The 27,339-nt window shown below is 39.6% G+C and overlaps 1 protein-coding gene across 1 annotated transcript in view; it reads left to right on the top strand.

Annotated features, from left to right (window-relative positions):
* Positions 1 to 240: 240 nt before the first annotated feature.
* MTMR12 (myotubularin related protein 12) overlaps positions 241 to 27,339 on the top strand; it is a 34,139-nt gene continuing 7,040 nt past the window's right edge. Inside the window, exons 1-11 of the mRNA XM_087773303.1 lie at positions 241 to 433; positions 8,779 to 8,833; positions 10,066 to 10,205; positions 12,041 to 12,113; positions 13,365 to 13,495; positions 14,151 to 14,244; positions 16,809 to 16,932; positions 18,110 to 18,185; positions 20,000 to 20,106; positions 22,289 to 22,413; positions 25,977 to 26,055. Of these exons, the coding sequence (XP_087629429.1) occupies positions 374 to 433; positions 8,779 to 8,833; positions 10,066 to 10,205; positions 12,041 to 12,113; positions 13,365 to 13,495; positions 14,151 to 14,244; positions 16,809 to 16,932; positions 18,110 to 18,185; positions 20,000 to 20,106; positions 22,289 to 22,413; positions 25,977 to 26,055 (1,064 nt within the window). The 5' untranslated portion in view covers positions 241 to 373. The remainder of the gene's footprint in view (positions 434 to 8,778; positions 8,834 to 10,065; positions 10,206 to 12,040; positions 12,114 to 13,364; positions 13,496 to 14,150; positions 14,245 to 16,808; positions 16,933 to 18,109; positions 18,186 to 19,999; positions 20,107 to 22,288; positions 22,414 to 25,976; positions 26,056 to 27,339) is intronic.

Genomic DNA, 27,339 nt, shown 5'->3' on the forward strand with positions numbered 1-27,339 from the left:
CGGCTGCGCGGGACGCGCCCCCCGCCGCCCCCGCGGGAACAGCGCCCCCCGGCGGCCGGGGCCGCGCCCCGATTGGCTTCCCCCCTCCTCCGGCCGCCGCCCTGCCTCCTCGTGGCCAATAGGAGAAAGGCGCGCTTATGAGTGACAGCGGCTCTGCCCAGTGAGAACGCGCACGGCGGAGAGGCGGTGCCCTAGCAGTGGCCGGCGGCGGGGCAGGCGGGCACCGGGCGAGGGGCGGGGTCAGTTACGTGCGCCGGATGCCGCCGCCTGCGGCGCCGCCTGCGCGGTCCGCGGCCGCACTGAGGAAGAGCCCCGGGAAGCGGTGCTGCTACCGGCCGGTGCCGCCGCGGGCAGACGGGAGGCGGCCGGAGCCATGTTGGGCAGCGGGGCCAAGGCGGCCAAGCCGTCCTTCGTGTCCTACATCAGCCCGGAGGTGCGGGGCCGTCGGGGCGGGCGCGGCCGCCCTGGGAGAGGGGGCGGTGGCGGCCCCTGAGGGGGGTGCGGGGGGGGGTGGGGGGTGGCAGGGGCGGTGCGGCGGGAGGTGCGGGCGGGGGGGCTGTCAAGCTGCCGCAGCCCCGGCCCGCAGGGCGGCGGGGAGCCCTCCGCGCCCCGGCGCGGGGTCTCGTCAGGGCCGCGGGAGCCGGCGGGGCGGGCGGCGGGGGGAGCTGGGCGGGCTCCTCCCGTGCTGCCGGTCCCCTCGCACCGCGCCCGGGTTTGGCGGCGGGGATGTTCCGCGGGGAGCTGCGCAGGGCTTCGTGGTGCGCCTGCGGGAGGGGGACGGGAGCGGGGCTGGAGCGGGGCTGGTGCGGGGTGGCGTGTGTGGGCCTCGAAGGTGCTTCCCCCAGAGCGAGGGGGAAACATCTTGCTTCTTCCTTCTCCAGAACGCTTAAAAAGTGTAGTTGGCTCGTCAGTTTTAAGCTGGTTGTTTTTTCTGATGCTTCGCTTGGGTTGTTTTTTGTAAGCAGTGACCAGATGTCAGGCTGTCGCTGTGACTGTTCAGCTTGCGAGGTGGGACTTTCCCAGCCTGTTTTTCGTAATGTCCCTTAACATCACTTCACCTGCAACGTGCGCTCTGTCTTTGCAAGCTCCTTGTTTGCAGTTCTGTCATTGTAAAGCCCTGGGTCTCTTTCCTTAACAGCTCCATGTTGAACTCTTGGCTATGCGTATTGTTCTTCTTGTTGTCCTTTCACTTATTCATGGAAACTTCTGTTGGCAGTTTGATTGAAGTGGCTTTAGACTCAGTTGACTGAGAGCATGTTGTTAGTGGATGGTATTAGATCAGTATTGTTATTAAGTGTTCCTTCATTCTTATTCCCGGTAGACGGCTGTTTTCTAGGAAGACAAATCTTCATGAAAACTAGCCATTTGTTTGTTTTTTTTTTTTTCCCCCTCCATAGTTTTTTGTAATCTGTGTCAAACTGGTTCTTCTTAATTGCTCAGTTCTCTTGCTGGTGTCTTAAGGAAGAGATTTTCATCTATCTTGTTAATTAGTACAGAGTTTGTCAGTAATAAAACCTTGGAGAATCTGCTGTTTTTATTTTTCACTGAATCTGAAACAACAATGCAGAGATAGTATGGGTTAAGCGTGCTATGCTGTTTAAAATTTATGTCCTTATTTTGTAGTAGCAACTCTGTTTTTAGATGTTGTTTAGCCCTGGTGACTTGTAGTTTCATCAGTTTACTTTAAGAGCTTTCTATTTTCCTTGTATTTCGCAGCGAAAATGGAGGTATTTTATTGCCCAGAGAGGTGGTAGATGCCCCATCCCTGGAAACATTCAAGGTCGGGGCTCTGAGCAACCTGATCTAGTTGAAGATGTCCCTGCTCACTGCAGGGGGGTTGGACTGGATGACCTTTAAAGGTCCCTTCTAACCCAAACTATTCTATGAGTCTGTGATCACTGTGTGAAGTCAGTCTTTCACTTTAGGGAACTATGTTGTACAAATACACAAAAGAGTGTGCGCTCAAGGAACTGAATTTTGTGAAGGTAAGAACTTCACTTACTGGAAGACGCTTCACCATTTAAACAGGCATGCTGGGTGATTAAAGCTTGCTGGAAAAAATGGCCAGTGGGAAAATGTACAAGTCAAATATATGTAGGGCAGTAAGATACCAAATAATAAAGACTCCTTTAACTTGATTATAAGTATAGTAATGTTACTCCAGATATGATCCTGATGGCTGCAGGAAGAATAACAAAGGTATTTAATATTGGAAGATGAAGGTCTTAATGAAATATCCTGATGCACCAGAGCTTGCAGTCATTTACTCTTTATTTATTCCTGCTGCTTTTAACTATCTCCTTGATGCACTTAAATTTAAGAATTTCATGGGTTCTTGCAGCAGAAGCTTTGAAATATAGACCCAACTTCTGCCACAGAATTGGGCAGAATTGAGCAAAAGCTCAGTGAAACTGAGGTCTGATTCCAGTAGCAAGTAAAGCAAGTTTAACTCTCTGCTCTGTTGGGTATTGCTGTCTTTTTGACAGCTTATGACTGCCTTAATGGGATGGTTACACAGGAAGCTGAAGACTTCAGTGGTTTCTATAAGGATTTAAAATACAGCTTCAGATATATGATGAAACCTGTGAGGCCATTTGGGGATCTGGAAAAAGCGTGTTGCTTAGACATCCTAAAATAGGCAAAAGTGAGCATGTCTCAAGGAACTGTGTTCTGTATGTATGTGAGAAAAACAATTTTCTGAACACAAGTTTCCTGTTCCTGTTAACTTTCATGTAGCTGAGTTTTAAAATTGGGGCTATACTGATAGAACAGTGGAAATACTTCAGTCCCTCTTACGTGGAAAATAGTTTGGTCAACTGGGAACTTTCCTTTCATCAAGATAGTGTAACTGCCATACTAGGGCAGACTAATATCCCGTCTCCTTCAGTAGCAGATGCTTGGGGAAGAGTATGAGCGACAGGTATGCTCAGTGTGATGCTTCCTCTGGTGGACCCCATCAAAAGGTGGGAAACAGCAGTCCAGGGACTTCATGAACTTGAGGTTACACCTAGATAGTGTTTGAGTTAACGACGGACTTGTCTGTGAACTTATGGAGCCTTGCCTTGAACTGTGTGCTTGTCCTTGTTTGCCTAGAGAGTTGTTTGAGACCTTAAGCTGCTGCTTCTAGGTTAGGGGAGACCTGCAGTAAGAAAATGCAACAGGCAGAGCTGAGTTTTGTTTTAGCCCCAGCTCATTTAGTTCATCGTCAAAGACCTGAGGGACACAGTATGTTCAGTAAAATAAAATGAAGTTAGCTTTGAACTGCTTTTGGAGTTCGTTTGTTTGAATATAAAGAGAAACAGGAACTCTTCATGTTAATATACAGCAAGATAGAAGTAAGGAGTGAACAGAAAGTGCTGTTTATTAAAGGAACAGAAGTTATTTCCGCTGTGAAGCCCCAGAATGTCTGGAAAAGCAGTGTTTTTGACGTCTGACATGTAACCTAGTTATGCTCTGCTATATGGAACCACAGATCAATCAATGGTCTGTTGAGAGTGAGACTGTAGGATGTTGATATTAATGACACACTTCCCCTCAGGACAGACTTGGCTACTCTGCAGGAAGTGGGGTGAATACTAGGGTATAAAGTCAATGTTTTGACACATCTGATCATAGACTAGCAATATTTCTCTGTGGAGACATAGAAACAAGAACCGGTGAATTACTTCACAATTTCTAACTCTAATATTATCCTTCATGTTAATTCTTATAGGATATTAGTTCTTTTATTAGCCCTTAAAGTTTAAAAGAGTTTGTTCTGCTTTATCCTGCTTGTCCCTGAAATCTGGAGTGCACCTCAGGCTGCTGAGTTGTGAGGGTAGCTCTCATACCTCTGGTGCTTTGTCTCTTAAATCGTCCATTCCTGTTGGCTCATAGCCACTACAAATACTTGTTGCTTGGTACAGTATTGTGTGTTCTGTAGTGATCACTTTTAAAATAGTAGGGCATTCCTTCTAAATCGAAGTGATGGAATTGAAGAGTGGCATAGGAGTAGGCATAAGTACAAAAGCGGACAGCTGGGCTCTGGGCTGACGTGGGGGAAGCCGGGCGTTGAAGTCAGAGGAGATGGACAGGACAATGTAAGGAAAGAGGAAAGGATAAAAGATGAAATGGACGTGGAAAACACACACTATGATCTAATGGGCTATTGGATAATGGAGCTGTGAAAGGAAGGAAAACAGGCATTTAGAGATTATTTTCAGCACTATTTATTTAATTGAAGTGCAGTAAGTATCTCCTCTGGACTGTATGGCATACAACATGGGATTAGGCTTGTTTGACTAAGAAATAGTATTTCAGAAAATACCAAGTATGTATTCTGGTGTGTTTCTGAATACGAAGTATATGCTAAGCATGTGCGCAGGTATTTCCTCTTTTGGATGAAATTCCAGTTGAACTGTTAGACCTAAGTTTGATTTATTTTACTCAGGAATACTGTATTCACTTCTTGGACCACCACAACTAACTTGCAAATATTTCAGTATACAGTTTGACTTTTACAACTGGTAAAGATAAATGTGTAGTTAAGAAAGCTATCTCAGCCCTCTGTTAGTCTTTTAGTGAAGTATAAGTAAATAAGAAAAAATGAACATTCACAGCAAGCCTCACCATGATGTGGAGCTTTCCTGTGGAGAGATTACTTGTGGAAAACTATAGAACAACATTAAAATATCCTGTGTTCTCACAGTCCTACTATTTGCTGTCAGCCTTGAAAGAATGTATGTTTCAGCCAGTGTTCTTGGAATGCTGGAAGTGATAACTGGTTCCTTCATTACTTGAATCTAATAAACAATGTTTTTCCCAGTATGTTTACTAAAAATCTTGTTTTTCATTGTTGGGATTACCTCTGGCACAAATGTCTGGCTATGGATAAACAGAAATATTACCGTGGGGTAAGGTAGGTCAGAGTTCTTAGCATGTAATTTGCCACAGCAGGCTATGCACGGTCTCTCTCCTGAGAGTGATGAGCAACATTCAGTATCCATAGGCCTATATACATATTTTGCAATAGTGATGAAAAACCCCAAATTCTCTGACAAGATCAGAGTAATCTGGATTCTAGCATACAGGGAATGATTTTGACTTTTTACTCATTTTCTGTCCACAGTTGTTTACCTCCCTGTGGGCTGGGAGGCGAGGAAATGCTCTCGGTTGTGGTGAGACTGTAGGACAAAGAGCGGGAATCATTTGGGATCCCTCTCCTGCCCTAAGTGTTAGGACCCTGTTAATATAGCATAACTGCTACTTGACCTTACTGCCTTAAACTTGATGTTGCATTACACGTGGTGGCTCTTTTATGCTTCAGCACTTCAGGAAGACATGTCTCCCCAGACAGACTTGGGGAATATATTTTAGCCCCTTTAAACATATTTTTTGGGGAGAGCTGAATGTGGTCCCTGGGTATTGCAAATTGTGCAGTTGTTCTCTATACTTGGGTAAAAACCAAGAAGAAGTGAAGAAGAGGTGAGCCTTTCCTTAAGAAAAACAGTTTCTCTATTGTGCTGTCTTCCCACAGCAGAGAATCTCCCCACACAGAGAATCTGCGAGGAGCATGGTATCTCCTTTCCCTGGCACTTCATGGTTTCATAGTGCTGTCAGCTGAAGTTGGTTTGAACTAACAAGAAGGATGATGTGTTATGAATTAGTATGGTGTGACGTGTCAGCCTGCCGTTTTGGTATGATTTGGCACTCTGTACCATTACAACTGATAATTTTCGGATGTTGCTGTATTGCCTACCACTGTTTGATAACCTGGAAAAAGGAATGTAGCACAAGGTGGGCACACAGGTGGGCAGCAGTAGGAAGTTTCTAAAACCTTCAGCAAAGTTGAGATCTTTGTTTCTAGCATTTCTGAGGCAATCCAAAGTTAACTTTCCTCGTTTGCATGGTGTCCTACAGGTATCTGCTTTTAGCTGTTGCTGGTAGTAGGGTTTTCTGTGTTGTATCTTCAGTAAGAAGTGCCACAGTGCTGCCTGGGGTATTCAGAAAGGCGGAAGCTACAGATGAAAAAGTTTTTATCTAGAGGTGTGTGTGGCTTTGAGTGGTCATATATGGAAAGCACCTGCATGCTTAACTTCAACAGATGGTCAGAGGGTGAAGTTTCCTGAGGTCTGAGTGGATTTAGTAGTTTGTGGAAATGGAGAGCCTTGCTTCTGCTGCTTCCCTTTCTTTTGTTTCTGTGCTCATCTGACCTGTTGATGAGCCAGTTCTGCTAACAATAGGCAGTAACAACAAAACCAAATGTAGCACAAGTACAGACTTTCCAGCTGATCTTACAAACCAAATTACCTCACCATGTAGTCAGACGAACCGGGGATAAAAGGAGTGGGTGGGCGAGTACGAACTGTATGACTGATTAAAGGGCTGTTGAGAAGCATGCATTTTAGTGTCAGCAGGCTCTTAATTTACTTCTAAGACTGCGTTGCCCCAAAACTGAAATCCATTAGAAAAACAAAATTGAATCAGAGTGGAGATGTTAGCTAAACTTAGGGGTTCCTGCACAACTTGCACTGACTCACGGTGAGTTAACAACTTTTCTTCACAAACATCTTTGCCTTCTCTCTTAAAAGAGCAAATACAAAATGTGACATTAGTAGAATTTAATGTATTTTAATATCCTCCCATGGATAATGAGCCCAGCAACATGGATTTTTCAGCAATGTTCATGGCTTGGATTCTAGCTATCCCTGGTGCATATGTATGAAAACTGTCTTTAAAACATTTATGATTTTATTATGGGGATATAAATGTTGACTTCCAAATAGAACTGTTCTGGAGGCTCAGCTGTTGGAAGCTGTTGTATGTTGTAGGAATTCTGCCTATAGTAAGCACTTCAATGTGGGTTTTTGTCAACAAGAGTGAAACTGGATTTTACAAGCCCATCGCAGTGTTTGACTGAGGGCTCTATTTTGCTGTGAATGAGTTGCTTGTTAAAGCAACTAAAATGTTAATTCCTTTCAGAAGATAACCAATTTAACCTGTAACCAAAACCCAAACCACTTGTTCAAAATTATTTGCCTCCATGATACCTGTTATAAAAGCTTCATTGTGTTTTAACAACTGGGTGTAAGCTCAAAAGAACTTCTTTGGGGTCTATTTTTTTTTTTTTGCTCAGGTCTTACCTGCCAACACTAGCATAAACTGGTACTCATTGCAATAAGTATGAACATTCAAGCAGTGTGTATACATAAAAAGTAGTTATTACATGCCTTATGATATCTCCCAAAGTACAAGTTACTGGGAAAACACCTAGTTTAAGTATACTGCTTTACTGTTCTGTAGCAGTGACTGTTAGCATATAGTTTGTGAGCAGTGTTGCATTTAGTTGCACACAAATAGTGATAGTAGAAGGCATAGCTATAAAGCCACTAGTAAACCCAGAGTTTAGCTTAGAGCTACCAGTGGTGAAGAGGCAACACTGGGAAAACGTGTATGCATTTCTTCTCTGAATGCAGCAGTGTTCAGCTTGAGCCATGTTTGCATATTAACTTATTTAGCTGACAAGCATGAACTTTGATTACAATTTACTTGTACAACATCCAGACTTAGAAGTCAAAGGCAGCAAATTGTGTTTGTTTTCTGCATTAGCTGCCAGCTATAGCCACAGGTTTCTTTCTTCACACAACCACTGCTTGCTTTTTATAACCTTTGCCTCTTTTCAACCTGTCTCGAACATCTCTGCTGTTCTCATGACATGGTTTCCTGGTGGTTTTAGTTTTGCTGTGCAGCCTTCAAGCTTTGTTTTGGGTCTTCTGAGTGTTGACAGCAAGTGGTTATATGAATGGCAAAGGGGGGGGTATTTTTATGCTCTCAGGGGCTTTTGTTTCTCTCTCTTTAATCTAGCAAAACTGTTACTGCTTATGCCTCCTTTTGATTGCTTGCCTTGATTTGCAAGGATGCTGGTGACAAACTAAAATTAGCTTGCTTACTGCTGTGGCCTCGGGGGGGGTGGGGTGGGGTGGGGGGTGTCCAGTTAACTAATAGTTATCCAGAAAGACTCCAATGCATGTGAAGTGATTCCGTCTGGGAGGAGGAAGTTGTGAACTGGCAGAACAGGAAGGGTGTAGCGTGTCCTCTAGTTTAATAGTCTTTCAGCTGGAGATTTTAGTCCAACTATCAGTGCCTCAAGGCTAGAATAAGTGATACTGAGAATTTAATACATTTTTTTTGTGCAATTTGGGTCCAAACTAAAGGATATCCTGTGACCAGTTTTACCTCTTGGTTTTGAGATTCTGAAATCCCTTTCCCTATAATCTTCATAGTACTGTTCAAGTAAGTTTCATACTTTGATTGCGATAATACATGTAAGAAAATCAGAAGCAGATAGTGAAGGATGAAGCTTGAAAAACTGAAGGGTACATTAGAAACAAATATTAAGTAATATGTAGAAAAGCTTATGAATGAGCTCTGGGAGATGGTGTTGTAATACTAAGTTTATGCTTACCCATTTACATGTGCTGAGAGAACTTAAAAAGTACTGGTGTAAGTAACAGAAATAAAGCATTACAAATAATGCATTTCCTTTTTTGTGTTCACAGCTGCATGTAACTGACACTGTGGGTGTCAAACCACTGACTTAATTATTTAGCTGGTAGACTACTGACCTTTAGTGGAAGGAGCACATTGTAAAGTTATTCTCCTTAATTTAGGAAGTTTTTTTCCTTTATTATAATTTACCTATTTGCTAGACTGTGAGGAATTTAAGAGGGGGAGTGCTGTTATTTACAGCATGTGTTGAAGGTACAATCTTTGCAAAGTAATTATTCTTTCTCTCTTTAGGAAGTACACATAAAGGAACCCATAGAAAAGGAAGTAAATCCTCACTTATTACCAGGTAACTATTGTATGTTGTATTATTAGAATTAAATAATAAAAAACGAATCATGTAAACAATATTTAAATATTCCCATCTCTGCAGCAAACACTCATGTGACAGCAGTGTCCCAAGTAGTAAATAGAGGGTTTGGTGTAACAACCCATACAGGTTGAAATGTTTTCAATATCTGTATCTGCATGGGTTGTTGAAAAACTCTATACAAATTTCAATTTTTATATAGAGTACAGTATCTTCAGGTAAGCTGCATGTGGAGAACTGTCTGTTCTTCAGTTTGCCCTGTTTCTTAAGAGATAGTTGGGTCGTTTTTTGTTTGTTTGGGAACTGGAGACCAAGAGCTAGTGGAAACTTACTTTCTAGTTGTTCTGCTTCTACGATGGAGACTTCTACTACTTAGGCCTTTTGATGCCTCATTCACTCTTAAGATTTCTTTTTTTTTAATTTACAATTCTTTCTTTTTAAAAAATGTTTTCCAAGATCTGGAAAGATGATGTTACTAAGATAAAATACAAGTAAAAGCTTAGAATGAGCTAGTACTGTTCTGTTGGTTTTTCTGCACTTTATAGGAAAGACCAAGAGTCTGGCTGATTATACGTATTAAAACCTGTTTTTACTTTCTTAAACTTGAAGTTCAGTTCCTGCTCATTTTAAGATTAGAACTTCATTGACCGCTATTTATGCAAACTTGTGGTTGAGAACTTTAAAGTAGCCCTGGGACCTGTAAAATAAGCAACATCTCCAGTCAAAGCTATGAAAAGTTAACTATGATGAACTTGTAATAATCAACTCAGATGTTTCAGCATTCTTAGAGTTTACTGGTAAGGAAAATTGGAACAGTTTTCAACTTGTTTATTGACTGTATTACTACTTTTCAGTGGGCTTTGGGGTTTTTTTGAGTACACGCTCATATGGTTGCTCTTTGTAACTCCGCATGTTATTCTCCTGCCGCTTAGAGTAGGCCAAGATACAGGTACTTCTGGTTATAGAACTCCTAAATGTGTGCAGTTGAACAGTGTTCAGTCCATCTTGAGTAATGTTAATAACCTGGAAGGCTCTCAATGTACTGATTCCAGGAGCTGCCTCATAGTCTTTTTGTATAACAGTGATGAAGCATCTCCAGGCATACAGTTATGAGAAGTTGTCAGGATGTTAATGCTGAGTTTAAGATAACAGTTGAAATAATTCAATTACAAATGTCAGTTATGTTGCAAGTCAGTGTTTCTTTTATACAGGTGAACTGCTGCTTTGCGAGGCAAGCACGGTATACAAGTATATACAAGAAGATGGGTCAAATCGTGGCACCTATGGGAAACTTGTATGCACAAACTTCAAGATTGCTTTCCTTGACGATGATTCTGCTTCAGATGATAATGTAGGAAGACAAGTCTTCTAATTATGACCAAACAGGATCTGAAGACATATAGTGTCTCTGACTAAATAATCATGCCTGTCCCTTATCTAAGGATACAGAATTAATATAGATTTATAAGTTTTAATGGCTGCAGACTTAATTTTAATCAGTCTGCATCTGCTTGGTCTATGCAAATCCTTCCTCAAGCTCTAATGACTATTTAAGTAAAAATGGTGCAAGCCTGTATGTGGACATTTACATTAGACATAGTTTATAACTCTTTATATCTTGTGAGTTGGTAATTTTATGAAACTTAAGTTAGAAGAATTAATTGTTTTGAAAATTAAATCAACAGTTTGTTTAAACCTGGTTTCTGGCTGCTCATCTAGTAGCGATTGCAGAAGTGTGAATGTCAAACGTACTTCTAATGTTGTATAACATCTGTCTGACTTCATGTTGGGCTACATCTGCAGAACCATTTCAGGGCTGCACAAGACTGAGCTGACATTCAGTGGAAATGCTCTAGATAATTGTTTGTGTGCCTCAGTAAAGCTCTGTATTATTCCATTCAAAGTCAGGTGTTGACTGCAAAGATTTAAAAACCTGGTACTATTGAGCTGGCAAACACTGAAAAAGCTAAAAAGTCCCCAAATCTTAGAAATTAGTTGAATCTTGTTTCCTTTGTTTTAGGTGTTCAAATTGAACTGTCAAAGGGGAATGGTAATGCCACACTTTTTTTGGTGTGCTTAGGCATCTGAAACGGTCTGGTCCATTTAGGTGATCACAGTGAAGGAGGGCCTACTATATGGCTCTGGAGTGCAAGGTGATCTTGACAGTGAAGATAACGAGAAGAATATGATTTGGCACATGTTGATTATAGTTGGGAGTTTCTTGGGGTAAAATTTCAGGTAGTTTAAATGTTAAACTAAGGCTTCTGCAGCCAAATGTGGATTTTTTGGACCTTCTGGAATTAATTGGGACAAAGCTGCAGAACCCTTTCCACAGATCACATGAGATTTATGCTAAAGTTGGTAGTGACCATGCTAATTTCTGTTCCATCACTAACTTTAAGTCTTGGGTTTATAATATGCCAAGTCAACTATATTTCTTTTAACAAAAATTCAGTATTAGCCACCTGATTCAGAGTAGTGCAGACCTGGAAATAACTTGAATGAAGTTGACTCTGTTAACAGCTGTCTTAATGTAAAATGTAATTTGCTGATGTACATCAGCCTTCTCGTAATAATATTTTACATAATGATATTTAATTGTGGCATCACTCAAATGTAATTTTTAACTCTGAACTCATGGAATGATAAAAGTGAAGGGAGCCCCAAATCACTTCATGTTTGGCAAAACAGCAGATAAGAGAATTGTGTTCTGCGTGTATTCATTTTACCCAGTGATAAATCTCGCTGTTATGTTGGAATATTCTTGGGATACTTTTTCTTTTAACAGACTTTCTATTTCCTGCCAGGTTCCCATAGCGAGGAAATTTGTCATAAAAGGGCTTGGATTACATCAAGTTACTGTATTTCCTGTTTACTGCAATGATTCTAGTTTGAAAAGTGACTCTCAGTAGAAATGCATGCTTTGAAGCTATTTGAAAAGTAAAAACTCCGTCTCAAGCATGGCTGAGACTAAAATAAAACTGGATCTGTAGTTTATGAACTGTACCTATGTAACCTGCATCTCTCTGTATTTTAATAACTGTTCTTCAGTGTTCTGCCTTACACAGCTTGTAGGAATAAGAAGTAATACTGATATTAAAATAGGTTCTGAATACATTCTTTACTTGTGAGAAGGTGCTACTGCTTAGTAGTGTGAGATTCCTAAGATTTTTTTTCATGTTCTAGGAGCCACAATTTAAGAATAAGATCGTAGGAGAAAATGACATAACCCTGCAATGTGTAGATCAAATCTATGGAGGTAGGTCAGCTTTCTCCTCTTCGTTTAACATGCCCACGCTTCTAACTGTCTTATAGTGCTGGTGCTCTTTGTCTGTACTCATACATCCTGTTTAGAAAACTTAGAGTTGTCACTTTGGAAACTAGGATTGGGTAGTCTGGAAAAAATAGCTGCAGTTATATTTAATGATGAAATGGTAGGTAAGAGATCTATCAGAATCCAGTTTTATCCCTCAAGCTTGTCAAAGCTACATTTTGATTAATTGTCTTCCTGGGACGGATGAAACAATTCCTTCAAAATGCCATGATTCAAAGCAAAGCAGAGTGTACTGTGAAGAGGCTCTGATTAAGACTGGTGCACAAGGATCTTCCCGTGTATCAGCTATTTCTATAGATATGGAGGTATTCATTTTATTTGAGCAATAGCACTGCAGAGCAGTACAGGTACCAAATTCCGAAACAATACCTCTCGTTTGTGTAAGGGAGCTTTGTTTTATGAGATTCATGATGTCTTCAAAGTACCAAAGGAGGTAGAAAATGAGGTTTTAATTTACAAGTAAATCAATGAGTATTTCGCAGCAGCACTTACAGGTATGGCTGCATTGCTAAAAAAGGTAAATGAGAATGGGGCTGGTAATTTGTAAGTAGTGGGGGAGGCCTTATTGAGAAGCCTGACTTTGGACTGGCGTAGAGTATTCAGAGTATTTATGAATGGTGGTGTGGATTCATGAAGGAGTGGACTAGGGGGAGACTAGTGGAGCCTGGTTGTAAAACACTATTTAGTTTCATATACAATGGCCTAGTTGGCAACACTTGAAGTTGTGAAATGATACATCCTCAAACAGAAGTGAACAAAGGGCTCTCTTGGGGAATTTATGGTGATTAAAAAAAAATTTTTTTTTTAGGAACTTAAAATGATGTCAGTTGCTTGGGGACTTTCCCTCAGGCAAAACTACTAAATTATGTACTTTATGCATCTCAAAACTTTGATCTTACTGTGCCATCAGAATGTGAATAGAAAAAATCACTGACCAGCTGGCTTGCTGCAAGTTTCGTTTCTACCTTGCACGAAGTAGTTTGAGTGGATTTAAAAAAAGAAGTTGAGTGTGTTAGCACAAGAGCTTGCCAGTCTGTTGTAGGATCCTTGTTTTGACTAGCTGAAACTTGGGCTTGAATTAGTTTCTTGAGAATTTTGAAAAGTCAAGCAGGGATAGCTTTATCAACTGACGGCAAAGTTCTTTTTAATATTTACTTAGACTTTTTAATTTTGCAGTTTATGATGAGAAAAAGAAACTTCTAACTGGACAACTGAGAAAATACCCAGAGAAGCTAATTATCTACTGTAAAGACCTTAGAGTATTTAATTTCTGCCTGAGATACACAAAAGAAGAGGAAGTGAAAAGAGTAAGTATAGTAACTTCATTTGTTTTTCTCTAAGCTTAGTGTTGGGTGTTTAGTTGTGGGGATGAGGGAAGAATGAAATTCACCCTGGGAGATCCCTTAAACTTGAAGTGTTTTGTGATCATTCCCAATTCAGAGAGAAAGTAAGACTTTGATTTCTGGCTAACCTTACTCATTAAACGTTGTTATGTGTAGCACTGGCTCTTTGAAGAAAACAGGAGCTTGAGAGTACTACATGAAATTAGCTTCAGCTCAAGCAAACTTGTAAAGCTGTTCTGTTTGTGATACAATTTTATTACTGTAGACTTCAGCCTTTTTCATACGAAAGCAGTTATTTACCTGGTAACTTGAGTTCTTTTGACAGGTTAATCTGAACTCCAAACTAGGAGTCTACGACCTTATTCAAATAATAAGAGTCGTTCTGCAAGCTGAACAGATATAATACTTTTCATTAAGCCAAGTAGGTATAGTGTCTTGCAGACAATGGAGAAGGCTTTCTAAAAATCAATTTCAGCTGTTCGGGATAGAACCCATTGAACAGTTTTGTTTAAAACCGGGGAGGGGGGTGGTGGTGTAAAAAAAAAAAAAAAAAAAATCCCATTTTTTACACTGACAGTCTTCGTCTGTGTTTGGGTGTTAATTTTTGGTCCTTTCCTAGATCGTCAGTGGTATAGTTCATCATAGCCAGACTCCTAAGCTCCTTAAACGCTTGTTTCTGTTCTCTTATGCATCAGCTGCCCCAAACAACACAGGTAAAAGTTTTTCTATTTTTGAGTTGTATTTATTGCATACTGTTAGTTCCTTAAGCAGTCTGGGGCACTTAGTAGCTGAGTTTGTGCTCAGCTTAAGACTCTACCCTGCTGGCAGATAGCCTCAAAAGATTCATTTTTCTCCTATTATGCATTGTTAGACTTGTTGCTAAAAATCTAAATTGTCTGCTACTGGTTTCTGTGTCCCTTATTCTAGTTGCACAGAAATTTTCCAAGCAAGAGTAGCATCACTGGATTGAAAACTTAATGTGATCAATATGTGCAAATGCATTTCATGTGCTTCTAACTAGAGTGCTCTCATCTAGAAAATATTTTGCTTATTTTATCGGTGTGTTTTTTCTGTACTATTGCAGTGAACCAAACTTCCTGCTCTTAATTCTTAAATTATTACATTTTCAGTGGCATCTGACAAAGTATTTCCCTTTTTGTTCTTATTTGCAAGCAATCTGCTTCTCCCAGGCAACTGCAAAAAAAGCATAGGTTTGAATAGCAAGATTCCAGTGGACACCTGACTTCCTCTTATAGCTGACTTATTACATAATCTTCCCATTTGATCAAACTTGGCTGAATAACATAGTAAGCTGCAAAATTCAAGATAAAAAGTTGTCAGTGCTCTTTCTAGCATTTCACAGTTCAGACTTCAACTGAAGTAATAGTGCTGTTTTGAATTAGGAACCTGATTCTTAGTGTACCAGGAACACCTGTTCCTTTCACAGAGGGAAGTTTTGATGTATCCAAGGTATTAATTGGACACTTACCAAAATATGTCATGGAATTACAGAATCATTGAGGTTAGAAGAAACCTCTGGAGATCATTTAGTTGTGTTCCTGTTCATCTCCCCATGTTTAGAGTAGGCTTAACTACAGCAAGCTTACCAGGGTTGTGGCCAGCTGGGTTTTGAATATCTCCAAGGACTGAGACTTCATGACCTTTCTGGACAGCCTGTTTCATTATTTGACTGTCCTCATAGTGAAAAAGTTTATTATCACATTTAAATGCGATTTGCTGTAGTTCAGCTTCTGCACACTGCCTTTTGTCATGTCACTGGGTGCCACTGAGTATAGATCCATTTTCTTCGCTCCCCTCCCCTGCTTCCACCCCCAGTCAGGTGTTTATACACACCGGAAAGATTTCTTGCCCCTCTGCGCCCCTGGCAACCCTTCTCTTCTCCAGGCTGAATGATCCCAGCTCTTGGTCTCTCCTCATATCGGGTGCTTCAAGCCCGTTAATGATCTTAATGGGCCTTCACTGGACTTGGTCCAGCAGGCCCGTGCCTGTCTTGTACTGGGGAGCCCAGCACTGCAGGCATGGCCTCACCAGTGTTGAGCTGAGAACAGCAATCACTTCATTCAACCTGTAGGCAATGGTTTTTCTAATGCAGCCCAAGAATACATTGGCTGCTTTTGCTGCAAGGGCACATTGCTGGCTCAGGTAGTTTCTGCAGGCTTCATCTGTAACTGGTGTTCAGTTTGAACTACAAATGTCAGAAAGACTGAAAGCTTTTCCAGGTAGAGACTAAGCAAATGTGGGAGAAGCCTAGTCTTTCTAGCAACTTTTAAGTGTTGTTCCAGAATTCTTTCATTTTAATAAATGTCTTCAATTATAAATGCCTAGGTCTCATTCTTTATGAAGTTGTTACAGGACAAACCAAGCAGACTTGAGAAATTGGATTTTATGCCTCTTATGGTCTGATACTCTTAAAATCTTAACTTGTCCCTTAGAGCTCATTAATAATGTCCTGTTTCCAGCTGTAAATATTTCATCTACCTTATCTTCTTACAGTGGAGAGTTTCAACTTGCCATTGTATCTTCTGTGGAAATTGTAGCTCTGTTTGGTATTTCAGTGTTAGCTGATGTTGCAAGATATTTAATTATGATGGGTGTCTAAAACAATTGGCCTTAGTCCATAAATTATATGGTTATTATATAGGATCTGAGGCTAAATCAACCTGCTGTTGTAAATGTTGCTGAGATGGCTACACAGAAATACGGGAAAAGTTCTCAGTTGAGATGATTAAGCCTGAATTGCTGTACTCAATTTTCTACTGTAATCAATTTTCTGCCTGAAATGTTCTATTCAGTGCAAAACTCCTATCCATGATGAAAGAATGAACTTTAAATGAAATGAAATATCTGAATTGCAGAAAGGCTTTTGGTATGATTCTTAATTCTACATTTAAGTCGATATTATTAGATGCCAGTCAGCTGCACTGCTATACAACAGTATTTGCTGCACAGCACCCTGGGTTTTAGGCTGGATGTGGGGACAGCCTCAACTGTATGGAAGTTCTGTTAAGAATTGATTAGTTTCTGTGAGAGAAACTATTCCTGACATTATTAGTTAAAACAGTATTTGACAGAAAATTTGTTAAAGATCAGACAGAAGCGGTGTATTGTACAAATGTATTTATCTTTGACTCAAGGCTTTCTGTACACAAGAGGTTTTGCTTGCTTACCTTAATGAAAACTAACTACTTGATTTGGGAATGCTTTCATGTTAGAATTCCTGATAGTCTGCGAAGTTAACATTGTTGCTGTCTGACAGACGGAAGAAACCAAACTGTGATGTTTGATACTCTTGAGGACTGGCGTGATGAGTTGGAGCGGACCAAAGGGAATGTGAAATACAAAGCAGTGACTACCAATGAAGGCTACAGAGTCTCTGAAAAGTAAGCTTGCCTGGTTAATAGTGAACTTTAGATATACGTCTCATCAAGATTTGAAAAAATCAGTGCTACCTTTGCTAAGCATTACACAGTTGTTCAGGATTTTTCTAGGATCTGTTTTCCATTTTGATTTATGGGATAGTTTGATTTGGGACCTCAGGAGGTCATCTTACACAACCCCTGCTCAAGCAGGGTTAACTTCAACATGAGGTCAGGCTACTCAGGACCTTGGTCAGTCAAGCTTTGAATAGGTCTGGGGTGGAGAATACCACCTTGAAATGGAATAGAAAATATATAGGTCTGGTACCTACACTTTTGTCATACTTACTGGTTAGGACAACACTTTCTCAATCCTGTACCTTTACTCTGGTAAAATTTCAAGTTACGTGCACTTGAGATTTTCTGTTTCGGTTGCAGGGGAAAGAGTAACTGGTTTAAAGCATATTTACAAAATGTGCTGATGGAAGTCAAGTTGCATTGCCTTTAGTGGAAAGTTAGAGATGTATATTTCTACCAGTTTAGCTAAGTAGTGTCTATCAGAGAACCCTTTAGGATGTATACAGGGCTTTGTGTACTACCATTGTTTAATAGTCAAATCCTGAAAGGTTTTACAGACCTTGGAAACAAATACCAATTTTTAAAGAAGCCTTAACTATTTATTCTAGAACTCTGTCTTGAGAGACCCAAGCTGAGGGTACGTACTTATCTTTGTTGCTTCTGTGGGCCGTGAACATAGTGTTGTGTGATACTGGAAAATAATGGTGTATTAAATGACATCCTTCAATTGTGATGTGAACTGCTTACAAGGCATGGAAACAGAATTAGTTATCTAATAGTACAAGGGTATCTTTGGAAAGAACTAAGAGTGAAAGAACCAAGGCAGTCTTAACAATCAGTCTTAGATGTTACAATTAAATGTAGGACTTAATTGCAGACTTGGAAAGGCAGGAGAATGTTGCAGTGAAAATAATGAACACCTCAAGATTTGGAAGAAAATACCTTATCCAGCTGAAAAGAAAGGGAGGGTGTTCAGGACAATATAATTCTCTAGTAGGAAGCATTATTGTAGCTGTAAGAGTGAATATACAATTAGCATGTGGGCTAGAACACTTACCATCATTAAAAGGAGATTGTTCTTGGTTCCATTTTTAAGTGCAAGAAACTCTCTTTGTTTTCTTAGGCTGCCTTTGTATTTTGTTGTTCCCATATGTGTTTCTGAAGAGAGTATCCTGAAGTATGAAGGCAGAGGCATTCCTGTAAGTATATGTGCATGAGTGAGGGTAAGAAATCATGTTGAGAATGCATAATTTCAATGAGTGTTTCAGGTCTTACTGCATATTATTTTTAGAACTCGTTTTTAACAGCTCACACTGACACCTCATCATCTATACAAGGGGAAATAGATGCTGGAAGGAGAGGTGCTCAAAGTATTCTGTATTCCCCTTAAACAGTGTAAAGCTAAATGGGGGTTCACAGCCCCCATTTACTTATATCCGATGTCTAATGTCCTATAGTCTTCATATACTACTAGTCTGTCTATCCACTAGCCTGTTTTTCATGAGACTAAGTACTGACCGGCATCTAGCTGGGGCAGGATGTAGGGCTTAATGCTATTTGGATATTGAAGTGAACACCATGAATGTGCAGATATGGTTGAATACCTTCAGTTGCTTAGCTTGGGTACTGGTAAGTAGTATGGCTGTGATGATGCAGCATTTCTCCAAAGAGAAGTAGCCTACCTGAAAAACTAGTTCTACCAGTCTCAAAGGAAAATGAAGTTAAATATATTGTTTTGCACCCTGTAGCAAGCTGGCTTTGACTTCCTACCTCATACCAGAGTTTAAGAACTAGTGAGACAGAGTAGGTAGAAACAAGGAGCAAAGTAACCTCACTTACGAGGTCTCACGTTAGTTGCTGGATGTCCATCAAGTTTGCCAAGGGAAACTGTATTCACTTCATGCTCTTAAATTAATGGGTCCATGGAGAAGACAGTGCTGTACTGTCCTGCCCAGTTTGTCCTTTCAGATATGAAGTTCAAAATAGTTTGGTTCACTTTCTCTCAGATAGTCAACCAGACAAATTACAGTGGCTATTACACAGAAATAGAAGTGATTTTTTTTTTTTTAATTGCATCTTGCATTGTTCAGAGGCCTTGTATAACTTTTAATTATTTCCAAAACCTTTTTGGGGAGCTACTGTCAAAAATAGCTTGACCATATTAAATCAGTTTGAGATGGCAGTGGAACAACAATATTGTCAATTTTTCTACTCTTGATGATTGTGAGGTTTCTGCATCCTTCTGCGGTGCACCTCTTGGCTACTGTAAATTGGTAGCAGAACTCTATAACTTCCTGATTTGACTTTTGTAATATTCCTGATGAAAATTATTCTGACTCCCACTTTCAAAGCAAGGTTAAAGATCAACTTCAGAGCTTCAAGCAGTAGGTGTGAGTCAAGAAATTATGTGTAAAGGGAAGTAAGAAGCTTCAAGGACTGACTTGCTACAAGGAATACCTGTAGCTGTGCAATCTGATTTAGTTGTGCAGTTCTTGTTTCATATCTTATTTCATATGCCTAGATGACCCTTTACATGTAGCTCACATGGAAGGGCCTGACAGTGTATCTATTGTGAGTTATATCAAGGCTGAACTATAAGAAAATCACTACTCTATCTGTGTGGAGAAACTGAGGGCTAATATATATGAGTTAGAAGAGTCATCTTGCTGTGGCATATCTTCCAACGTAATTTGGCCATAGACATTTTAATCAATTTTTTTTCACCTATAAGCACAGCTGAGAAAGTAATATTCTGATATAATCTGACATCTTATATTTCCCTGTGCCTGTAAAAAGCTTAACTTAAAACTTGCAAGTGATAATACAGTGTACTGAGGCATGGAGTTTTGGTGCAGATATAGAAGCTTGCATCTGCTGATCGGTTTGTTGAATACACCAAAAATTCAATAAAGCACAGCATAGAGAAATTTCTTGTAATCACTCAATCACTTAAGCAAATAATTTGTACGGACAGCTTACCAATTTTTATCACCTGGTAAATGTCTTTCTGCAGATTTGGTGTTGGTCTTGCCATAACGGTGCTGCTCTTCTCAAAATGTCTGCATTTCCCAAAGAACAGGATGACAGCACTTCACAAATGCAAAAAGCCTTCTTGGATGGGTCAGTAATAGCTATTCTGTCCACAACACTTTGCTTGGTATGGACCTTGCTTCTCTTTTTCCATATATGCTATATCTTTAATCTTGCACGCATCAGGAAACAAGTTCTAGATCTAAAAGTAGTTTTCTGTAGTGAAATAGGTTTAAGCCCTTGGCCTAACAGCATCGGTCAATTGAGCAGGGCTGTAACATCACTGAAGGCTTATTTGCAGAAATACATTATATATATCAGATGAATCTCCGTGCAAACTGTGGCTTGTTACTAGGTAAAGCAGCACCAAGGCCTGTAGGTCTTAAGTACAGTTAAAGTATTGTTAGCTGATGAGCTTAACTGTGTTTACAAGTGAAGTCTAGACTCCATCTCTAAACATGAATTTGCAAGCCGAGTTTTAAATCTCTCTGAACTCTATTGTCTTCTTGGGACTAGATTTGTATTCTTAAATAACGTTAGATAAAGTGACCTAAAATGACTGAGACAATACAGCAGTTCACTACTGCTGCTTCCAGATGCGATGGCAGACAGCCCTTTGCTTCGGCTGAGTTAGTAAGCGGAATTAGCTCAGCAGTCTGAAAAATGCCGAAGTTAACATAAGGGAAGAGCACAGCTGCCTGGCTGAGAGTTATAGCAATGACTTGTTGCTCTTTTTTTCTGGCTTTTCTTTAACCTGTTGGGTGTGCTGGAGGGAACTTCTCTTAGCAGCCAGCTATTAGATCAGGCTAGTATGTATTTGTACTGCTTCACTGCTAACTCCTTTCTCCTTATAGATGGAGAACCTGTTAATCACACAGAACTAACAGAAAATAGCTTGATAAGGCTCTTAAAACCTCTTTTGTTTTTAAAATTAATTATACTTGCATGGGAAAGGCTTTTGACCCTTCCTGCAGATCCTCTAATGTTTCTCCCCTGAAATGGAGAAGTTGAAATGACTTATAGCTCTTTGTAATGCTGTTTCATAGTGTGAAAGTAAGTAAACGTAGCAGTAAGCTGTAACAAGGTATCAACCGGTATTTTGATCTCTTGTGGCCATCTGACTTGGGGCAGTGTTGGTTGTTTTCTTTGCTATGGTTATTACTGGTGGTTAACCACTAATATTTAAAAATATATCTGCAAATTGTCCATAAGGGTGTGTTAACATGCCATTGTAGTCTGAACTCAAGCATGCAGCACATGTTTACAATTAACAGCCTCTTTTATTGAAAAAGTTGTTTAGAGCCAGATCTTCTAGCACAAATTGTTTACTTCAATTTGGAAGAAGTATTGTAATTGACAAATGATCGCTTTCCCTCAATTCTCTTATCTGATGCATCTTCTGGTAGGTCTAGTAACCTGCATTTCTGATGTGGACTCCTGTAGTTGTCAGTTAAAGCAGGCTTCTGTGCTACAACATGCAGGGGGGAAAAAAAGTACTCTGTTGTGTCTGGGCAAGTGCCCACAAGGCTTAACTTCTGAAGTATGAGCTAGAGCAGGTTTTCCCAAATCTTGACAATAAAAAGCCAGCATGACAACAGAGGTATTTACTAAGCTGATGTTCATCTGAGCTCTGGAGTCTGAATGAGAGGGGACGTTCCAGGTCCAAACCAAAGCTTCAGCTGGCCTGGTATTTTTTCCTCTCCTCCTAGGGAAAAAATTAGCAGATATGTAGGGAAGTACAAGGCAGGTATACTGTCTTTTTTGAGTCCAAATCGTTTCTTCTTTCTTTTACTCATGTGTTTCATTAGCAGACCTGGCAGCTAGGTATCAGAATGTCATTTGGTTGGTAAAAATCAAGAAAAATTCTAAGTGTCTGCTGGAAGGTTTGAATGTTTCTGTCCCTTTCCTCTTCCTGGATTCACCTCTAAATAGCCTGCTAGTAAAGTAATTTTGGTGTGTCTGGTGAAGACAATACTAAAGAAGCAGTAGTAAAAATCAAGTAATGCATATTTTTGCAGTTATGAGTATTATAAGCATGAATATCATTTTATTGGTGTAACAGTTAAGAGCAGCAAAACTTGTCATAAGCTTGTAGGCAAGCTTCCAGACAGTATTTAAAAAGGCGTGGAGGTCATTAGCTTTCTGGGGTGTATATCTTTCCATCTTACAGCTGTTTCCCAAACAGTGCCTATTAACTTTGTCTTCAGTGATAATGGTTGGTGCATTATTTGACTTGTGAATCAGAAGGCTTTAATCTCTTGATTTGCTTTAGAATCTATAAGACAATTAGCAAACCTCCCTATGAACTCCTGAAGACGGATGACTTGTCAAGCAGCCTTCCATCACTGCAAGATATCCAGACTGCATACACAAGATTCAAACAGCTGTTTTTGATAGGTAAGTCAAACTTTAGTCTTTTGTCTCTAAAGTGACTGAGATACAAAGCATAGCAATGCTGTTTTATGTCTCATGAGTGCAAGCCTTGTCTTGATTGGTGTCTTGCTTTTGACAGTGATTAAAAGCAGATTTTTAAATATTTAACTGAAGACTGTGCTTATGACTGACATGTTAATGGAGATTTGTAGTTCTTAAACTTACTACCTCTTGCTAAGCAGTCACCATATCTGAAAATTACTTTTAAAGAGAGTGACTATGGAGTTTAAATGTTAGTTGGATTCAGATTTATGGGAGAGATTTTTCAGTCATCTTCTGTGGTCCATAGAAGTTGAATGTTAACTGTTAACCTTTTAAGCCTTTGTGCTATGTCAAGAGTTTAGTCTAAATGCTAATCAATTTTTGCCCTAGCTTTTGTTACAAACTAGTCACATCTCAAAACTTATGAAGCGTGAGCATGCTTAAAATTCTGTCATTCTGGCTGTAGGGCTAAACATGACTACTGTAAATATTAAGTCCACTTGAAAGGAGTAAAAAAGGGAGCCATGTGAAAGTATAATCCAGGCTTTCAGAATTTTTCTGGGACTCTTAACTATTTTGCGGTCATGAAACAGTACTTTGACCTTACTGCTTGGCATGAAAAAAGCTCCTCACCACCTTGCAGCTGTGCAGTGTGCCATTGGGCCATTTTGGACAGTGGGTCTTCTACAAGATGATGAGGGTAGATGTTGCAATAACCTCTGTCTGATGGCATGCTGAACACTGGGGCAGTTCATGTTGATGTTAGACATAACTGAACTGATCCTCACTGAGGAACTGTATATTTGCAGTGTAGCCTACAGACAGTATCCAAGTCCTGTTTGTTTTACAAATAGAATTTAGCTGTTAAGTTGATGTTGATTGCAAATTAGTATGAATGGTTTCTGGTAAGTATGTAGTAAAGATTTCAGTGATGCTCTGAAGAGTCTAAGAGATACTTGGCAGAGTTTCACATTGAGGATTTTCTCCAGAATACACTGTCAAATCCACAGTGAATGTTAGGACGTAAAAACAATTACCTATATTTTTATGTAGTTTCTGGTAACTTACCCTCCTATAGTAAAAAGGCCAGAGCTTGAATTTAAGTCATTTAACATCTCTCAGGAAATATTGCATATTTCAGTGGTGTAATTGTATCATTGCCTTCTATTACTTGAAGCAAAAGGGAATATGTTAAAACTGCATTCCAGTAAATATTTTTGTCTTACAGCTTTTTAAATAAGCTTTTAGACTATAGCTCACTGAATATAGCACTATGCACTGGCAGTCTGAGAAAACCATTCAGGTAACTTCTTGCAGAAGTATTAAGATCTTACAGGAAATGACTTCCTTACTACTATTTTTCAAAGCCTGAACACACTAACCATTCTTTTTGTTCTACATGTGCCTAGTTAATTTGATTTAGGTAACTTCCAGTGTAACTTAAATTTCCTGAACACATGCCCAAACTGAAGTTTCAGTTATAAAAATCCTCATTAAACAAAGCAGAAACCACAATAGTAGGCAGCTGCTTGAAAGAGGATTTTGATGGGGAAAACTTGTATCCTCTTAAATTGTTACTCTTATTTGAAATGTTGCAAAGGCAGATGCTGGTTTTGCTAGACTGCTCACAAGTCTCATTGTATGCCATTTCCCCACATACCTTAGATGAGGCTTTGAACACTTCAGTCCTCAAATCCTAGTGGAGTATTTCTTCATTGTCCTAGAAGTTAGGGAGAAAGGGAAAGCTTGCTCTCTATTGTGATGTTATTAAGCAAAATACCTTGATTAAGGGGTAAAACAAGCTGCAAGTGTTTTGTTGTGCCTTTAAAAAGAAGTTCCTGTTTTGACTTGGAGATTGCTTTGGCTGGGGGAGAGCTGCCAGACCAAGCAATTGTGTGTAGAGGCCTGCGTACAGGTGGTTGAGTCTAATTGTGGTAGAGCACGACTGAACAAAACAAACAGCTAGCCACACTTAATGTGGCTACTCAACTTTTTGGAGTAAAACTCTTCTGTACTGTCCATAATGTAAGAGAACTAAGAAAACTTCAGTATGGAATATAAATGTTATCACTTTAGATGAAAGGCTGTTATTTCTATAGGAAAAAAGACAGAAATCCCTTTTCCTTGGTATCATGGGTTTTGGGTGGTTTTGAAGGACTAGAAATTGGTACTATAATTTTGCCTTGATTAAGAATGGACAGAGGTTTTTCAAATAGTGATGACAGGCTAAACGGAACATGAGATTTGGGTGCAAAGGAATATTCTAAAGCTCGGATGGAAAAAGGGTGAACTGGGGAGTAAAGGGTGTCTTACTTGAACTACTGTATTGTATGTACTTTAAAGGGTATCATACTTAAAGGTTGAAGTGAATTTGAAGATGTTAATCAGAAAAGATTCGAGAAAACTACATCTAGTGTGAACAGAACTGATTAGGGAGCTTTGAAGATGCATTCTAATGCTTATTTTGTGGAGAACTAGTTTCTAGGTTTTTTTTTTTTATTAAATGTGTAATGAACAGAATGAGGGGCACAAGCAGGCATGGAGGCAGAACAGCTACAGGAATGAAATAAATAGATGCCTGTGCACTTGAGGATCACAGATGCAAGCTGCCGAAAACAAGACAGAAGTGACTATGTGTTGAAAGTAAACATTGGAAGCATATCGAGAGACTTTGGGAGGTGAAAAGAAGTTATACGAACATGCAGAACTGAAGCTATCAGCAGGGAGATTAGGGAAGGAGGGAAGTGTGGTGTATCTCAGTTGTTTCTCAATAATAGAACTGTCGTAGACTTTGGGCTTCAAGGTTTGTGTCTTATGCATGAACAGTAATCTATTCTGGTTTTAATTGACCATATGAGCTTGCGAGAGCTTTCCAGTTTCTGAATACTGGCTTTGATAGAAATGAAAGCAATAGAGATTTGGGTTGCATTTAACCAGCCACAAAAATTCTAGTGAAATTCATGAGTTTAATGACTTTGTAGTATTGTACTTGGTCTTCTGGTTTATCTTAGCTATTGCCTTTTTGATGTATTTTAATGCCTCTTCAGTTGCAGTGAAAATTGTTTAAAATCTTTTTCAGGTAGTCTTACATGCCATAAATTTGTGTAACCCCCTTCTAAAACTCATTCATGTTTCTGGCTCTAATGGTAATGACTTTCAAAATCCAGCCTCCTTATGTTAAGCTTCATATGGATCACGCTTTAGAGTCAAAGCAACTGGAACTTGAAAGAACCATCTCCTCTGATTAAACTTCTCTTCCTTTCTCATTTTGTCAACAGATTTATTTACTTGGCTTGGTTGCTATGAACCTACAACATACTTATTTCTAAAAGCCTATGGTGCTGTAAAACTTTACTGGTTTGTAGGACTACTTCACTTCCTCATTTAGTTATAGCCTGTTGGCTTTAACAGTGATTAGGATTTACTGACTCCTTATCATTCATTGTTTTATAACAGTTCATAACCGAAGAGTAATACAATGGATGGCTGTTAATTAGCGCTACATCTATGTGAATGAACCAATTTTTGGTTTTGTTTTTTTGCAGATAACAGTACAGACTTCTGGGCAACTGATGTGAAATGGTTTTCATTACTGGAGAGCACTAACTGGCTGGAGATAATCAGGTTTGCTATATCTGTAACTTTCTGGGTTTCAAATTGTTGTTAAACGCATTTGTAGTGGGTTTTCAAGCTAGTTTCTTGAAATATGACAACATTCGTCACCTCCAGTAGGATAGAAAATTAAGACAGACTTATGGTCCCATTTATATATCTTATTTCTACAACTTGAGACAGTATTTTTACAGTGCAGGCCTGTGTTAAGCCTCCCACATTAAAGGATGTGAGAAGCAGCAGATCATTCCAATTACAGCTCTTCCAGCAAACCTATTAAAACTGTAGATCCAGTAATTTCCCTCCTGCACTTAGTCACCTTCTTTCCACACTGAACAATCCTATTTGTTTCTTGCATGAAACCTATTCCGTGTCTCTGACTAGCCTTGCCATTCTTCTCTGTACTCTCTACTTCTGTAATATCCTTTAGGACGGGATGAACTGCAGTATTCAAGATGTTAGCCCACCAAAGATTTATAAAATGACAGTTGTTCTCAGTTTTGTCCCCTTCCTCTCCTGATTGTTCCTCAAGTTCTTTTTTCTTCTCTCAGCAGTCCACAGTAAGTGTTGGAATGGTGTTGGCTAACTTAAGGCTTGTTACAGTGGAATGTTGAGGGTTTTTATTTGTTTTCAGTGTTACTTTGTGCTAGCTCTATTGTCTGCCAGTTTACTCTGTGATCAGCTTGTTACCATGAAGTGCTTCTGCAGTCTTCTGCAGTCAGCTTCAGTTCTTTGTAGTCTTAGTAACAATCAATAAATATTGATAGTTATTCATTCCTTAATCCAGAATTTAAATGTATGTTGAATGAGGGGTTCTAGTGAAGATCATATGTTGAGAAATGCATTGACATAACCAAGATTACAAGTAGTTTAAAGTAAATGCCAGCCCAAGTTCCCATCCTTACATTGTTTTGAGACTGGTCATTTTCATACTTGGATCCAGTTGCTTCCTGGATCAGCCTGTTCTTGGCTCTTGCTGTTAGTCGAAATGCCTTCTCAGCTATTCTAGATGCTAGAACAAAAAATCTGACAACTCCACACTTACAAAATAAACTGTCAGCTTCTATTGGTGACCTAAACATTTGCAAGAATCCTAATTTGGGTGCAAACTTTTGCTGAAAATCACCAACTTTATGAAGAGTTAGGTTTAGAAACCAGCAGTGTTACATCTTGTTTTCAGTGATCTTTAATTCCACTCAAACTTCCCTGTGTAATGATAATCTCTGAATAAATTTTGTCTGCATGTTTACAAGATCCAATTGCTGATCCTTCCCTCTGCCTCTTAAAACCAGATTA

This window comes from Nipponia nippon, unplaced genomic scaffold (genome assembly GCF_047370975.1).
Source record: "Nipponia nippon isolate SJK-2023a ecotype South Korea unplaced genomic scaffold, ASM4737097v1 scaffold_39, whole genome shotgun sequence".
In the NCBI taxonomy this organism is placed as follows: Eukaryota; Metazoa; Chordata; class Aves; order Pelecaniformes; family Threskiornithidae; genus Nipponia; species Nipponia nippon.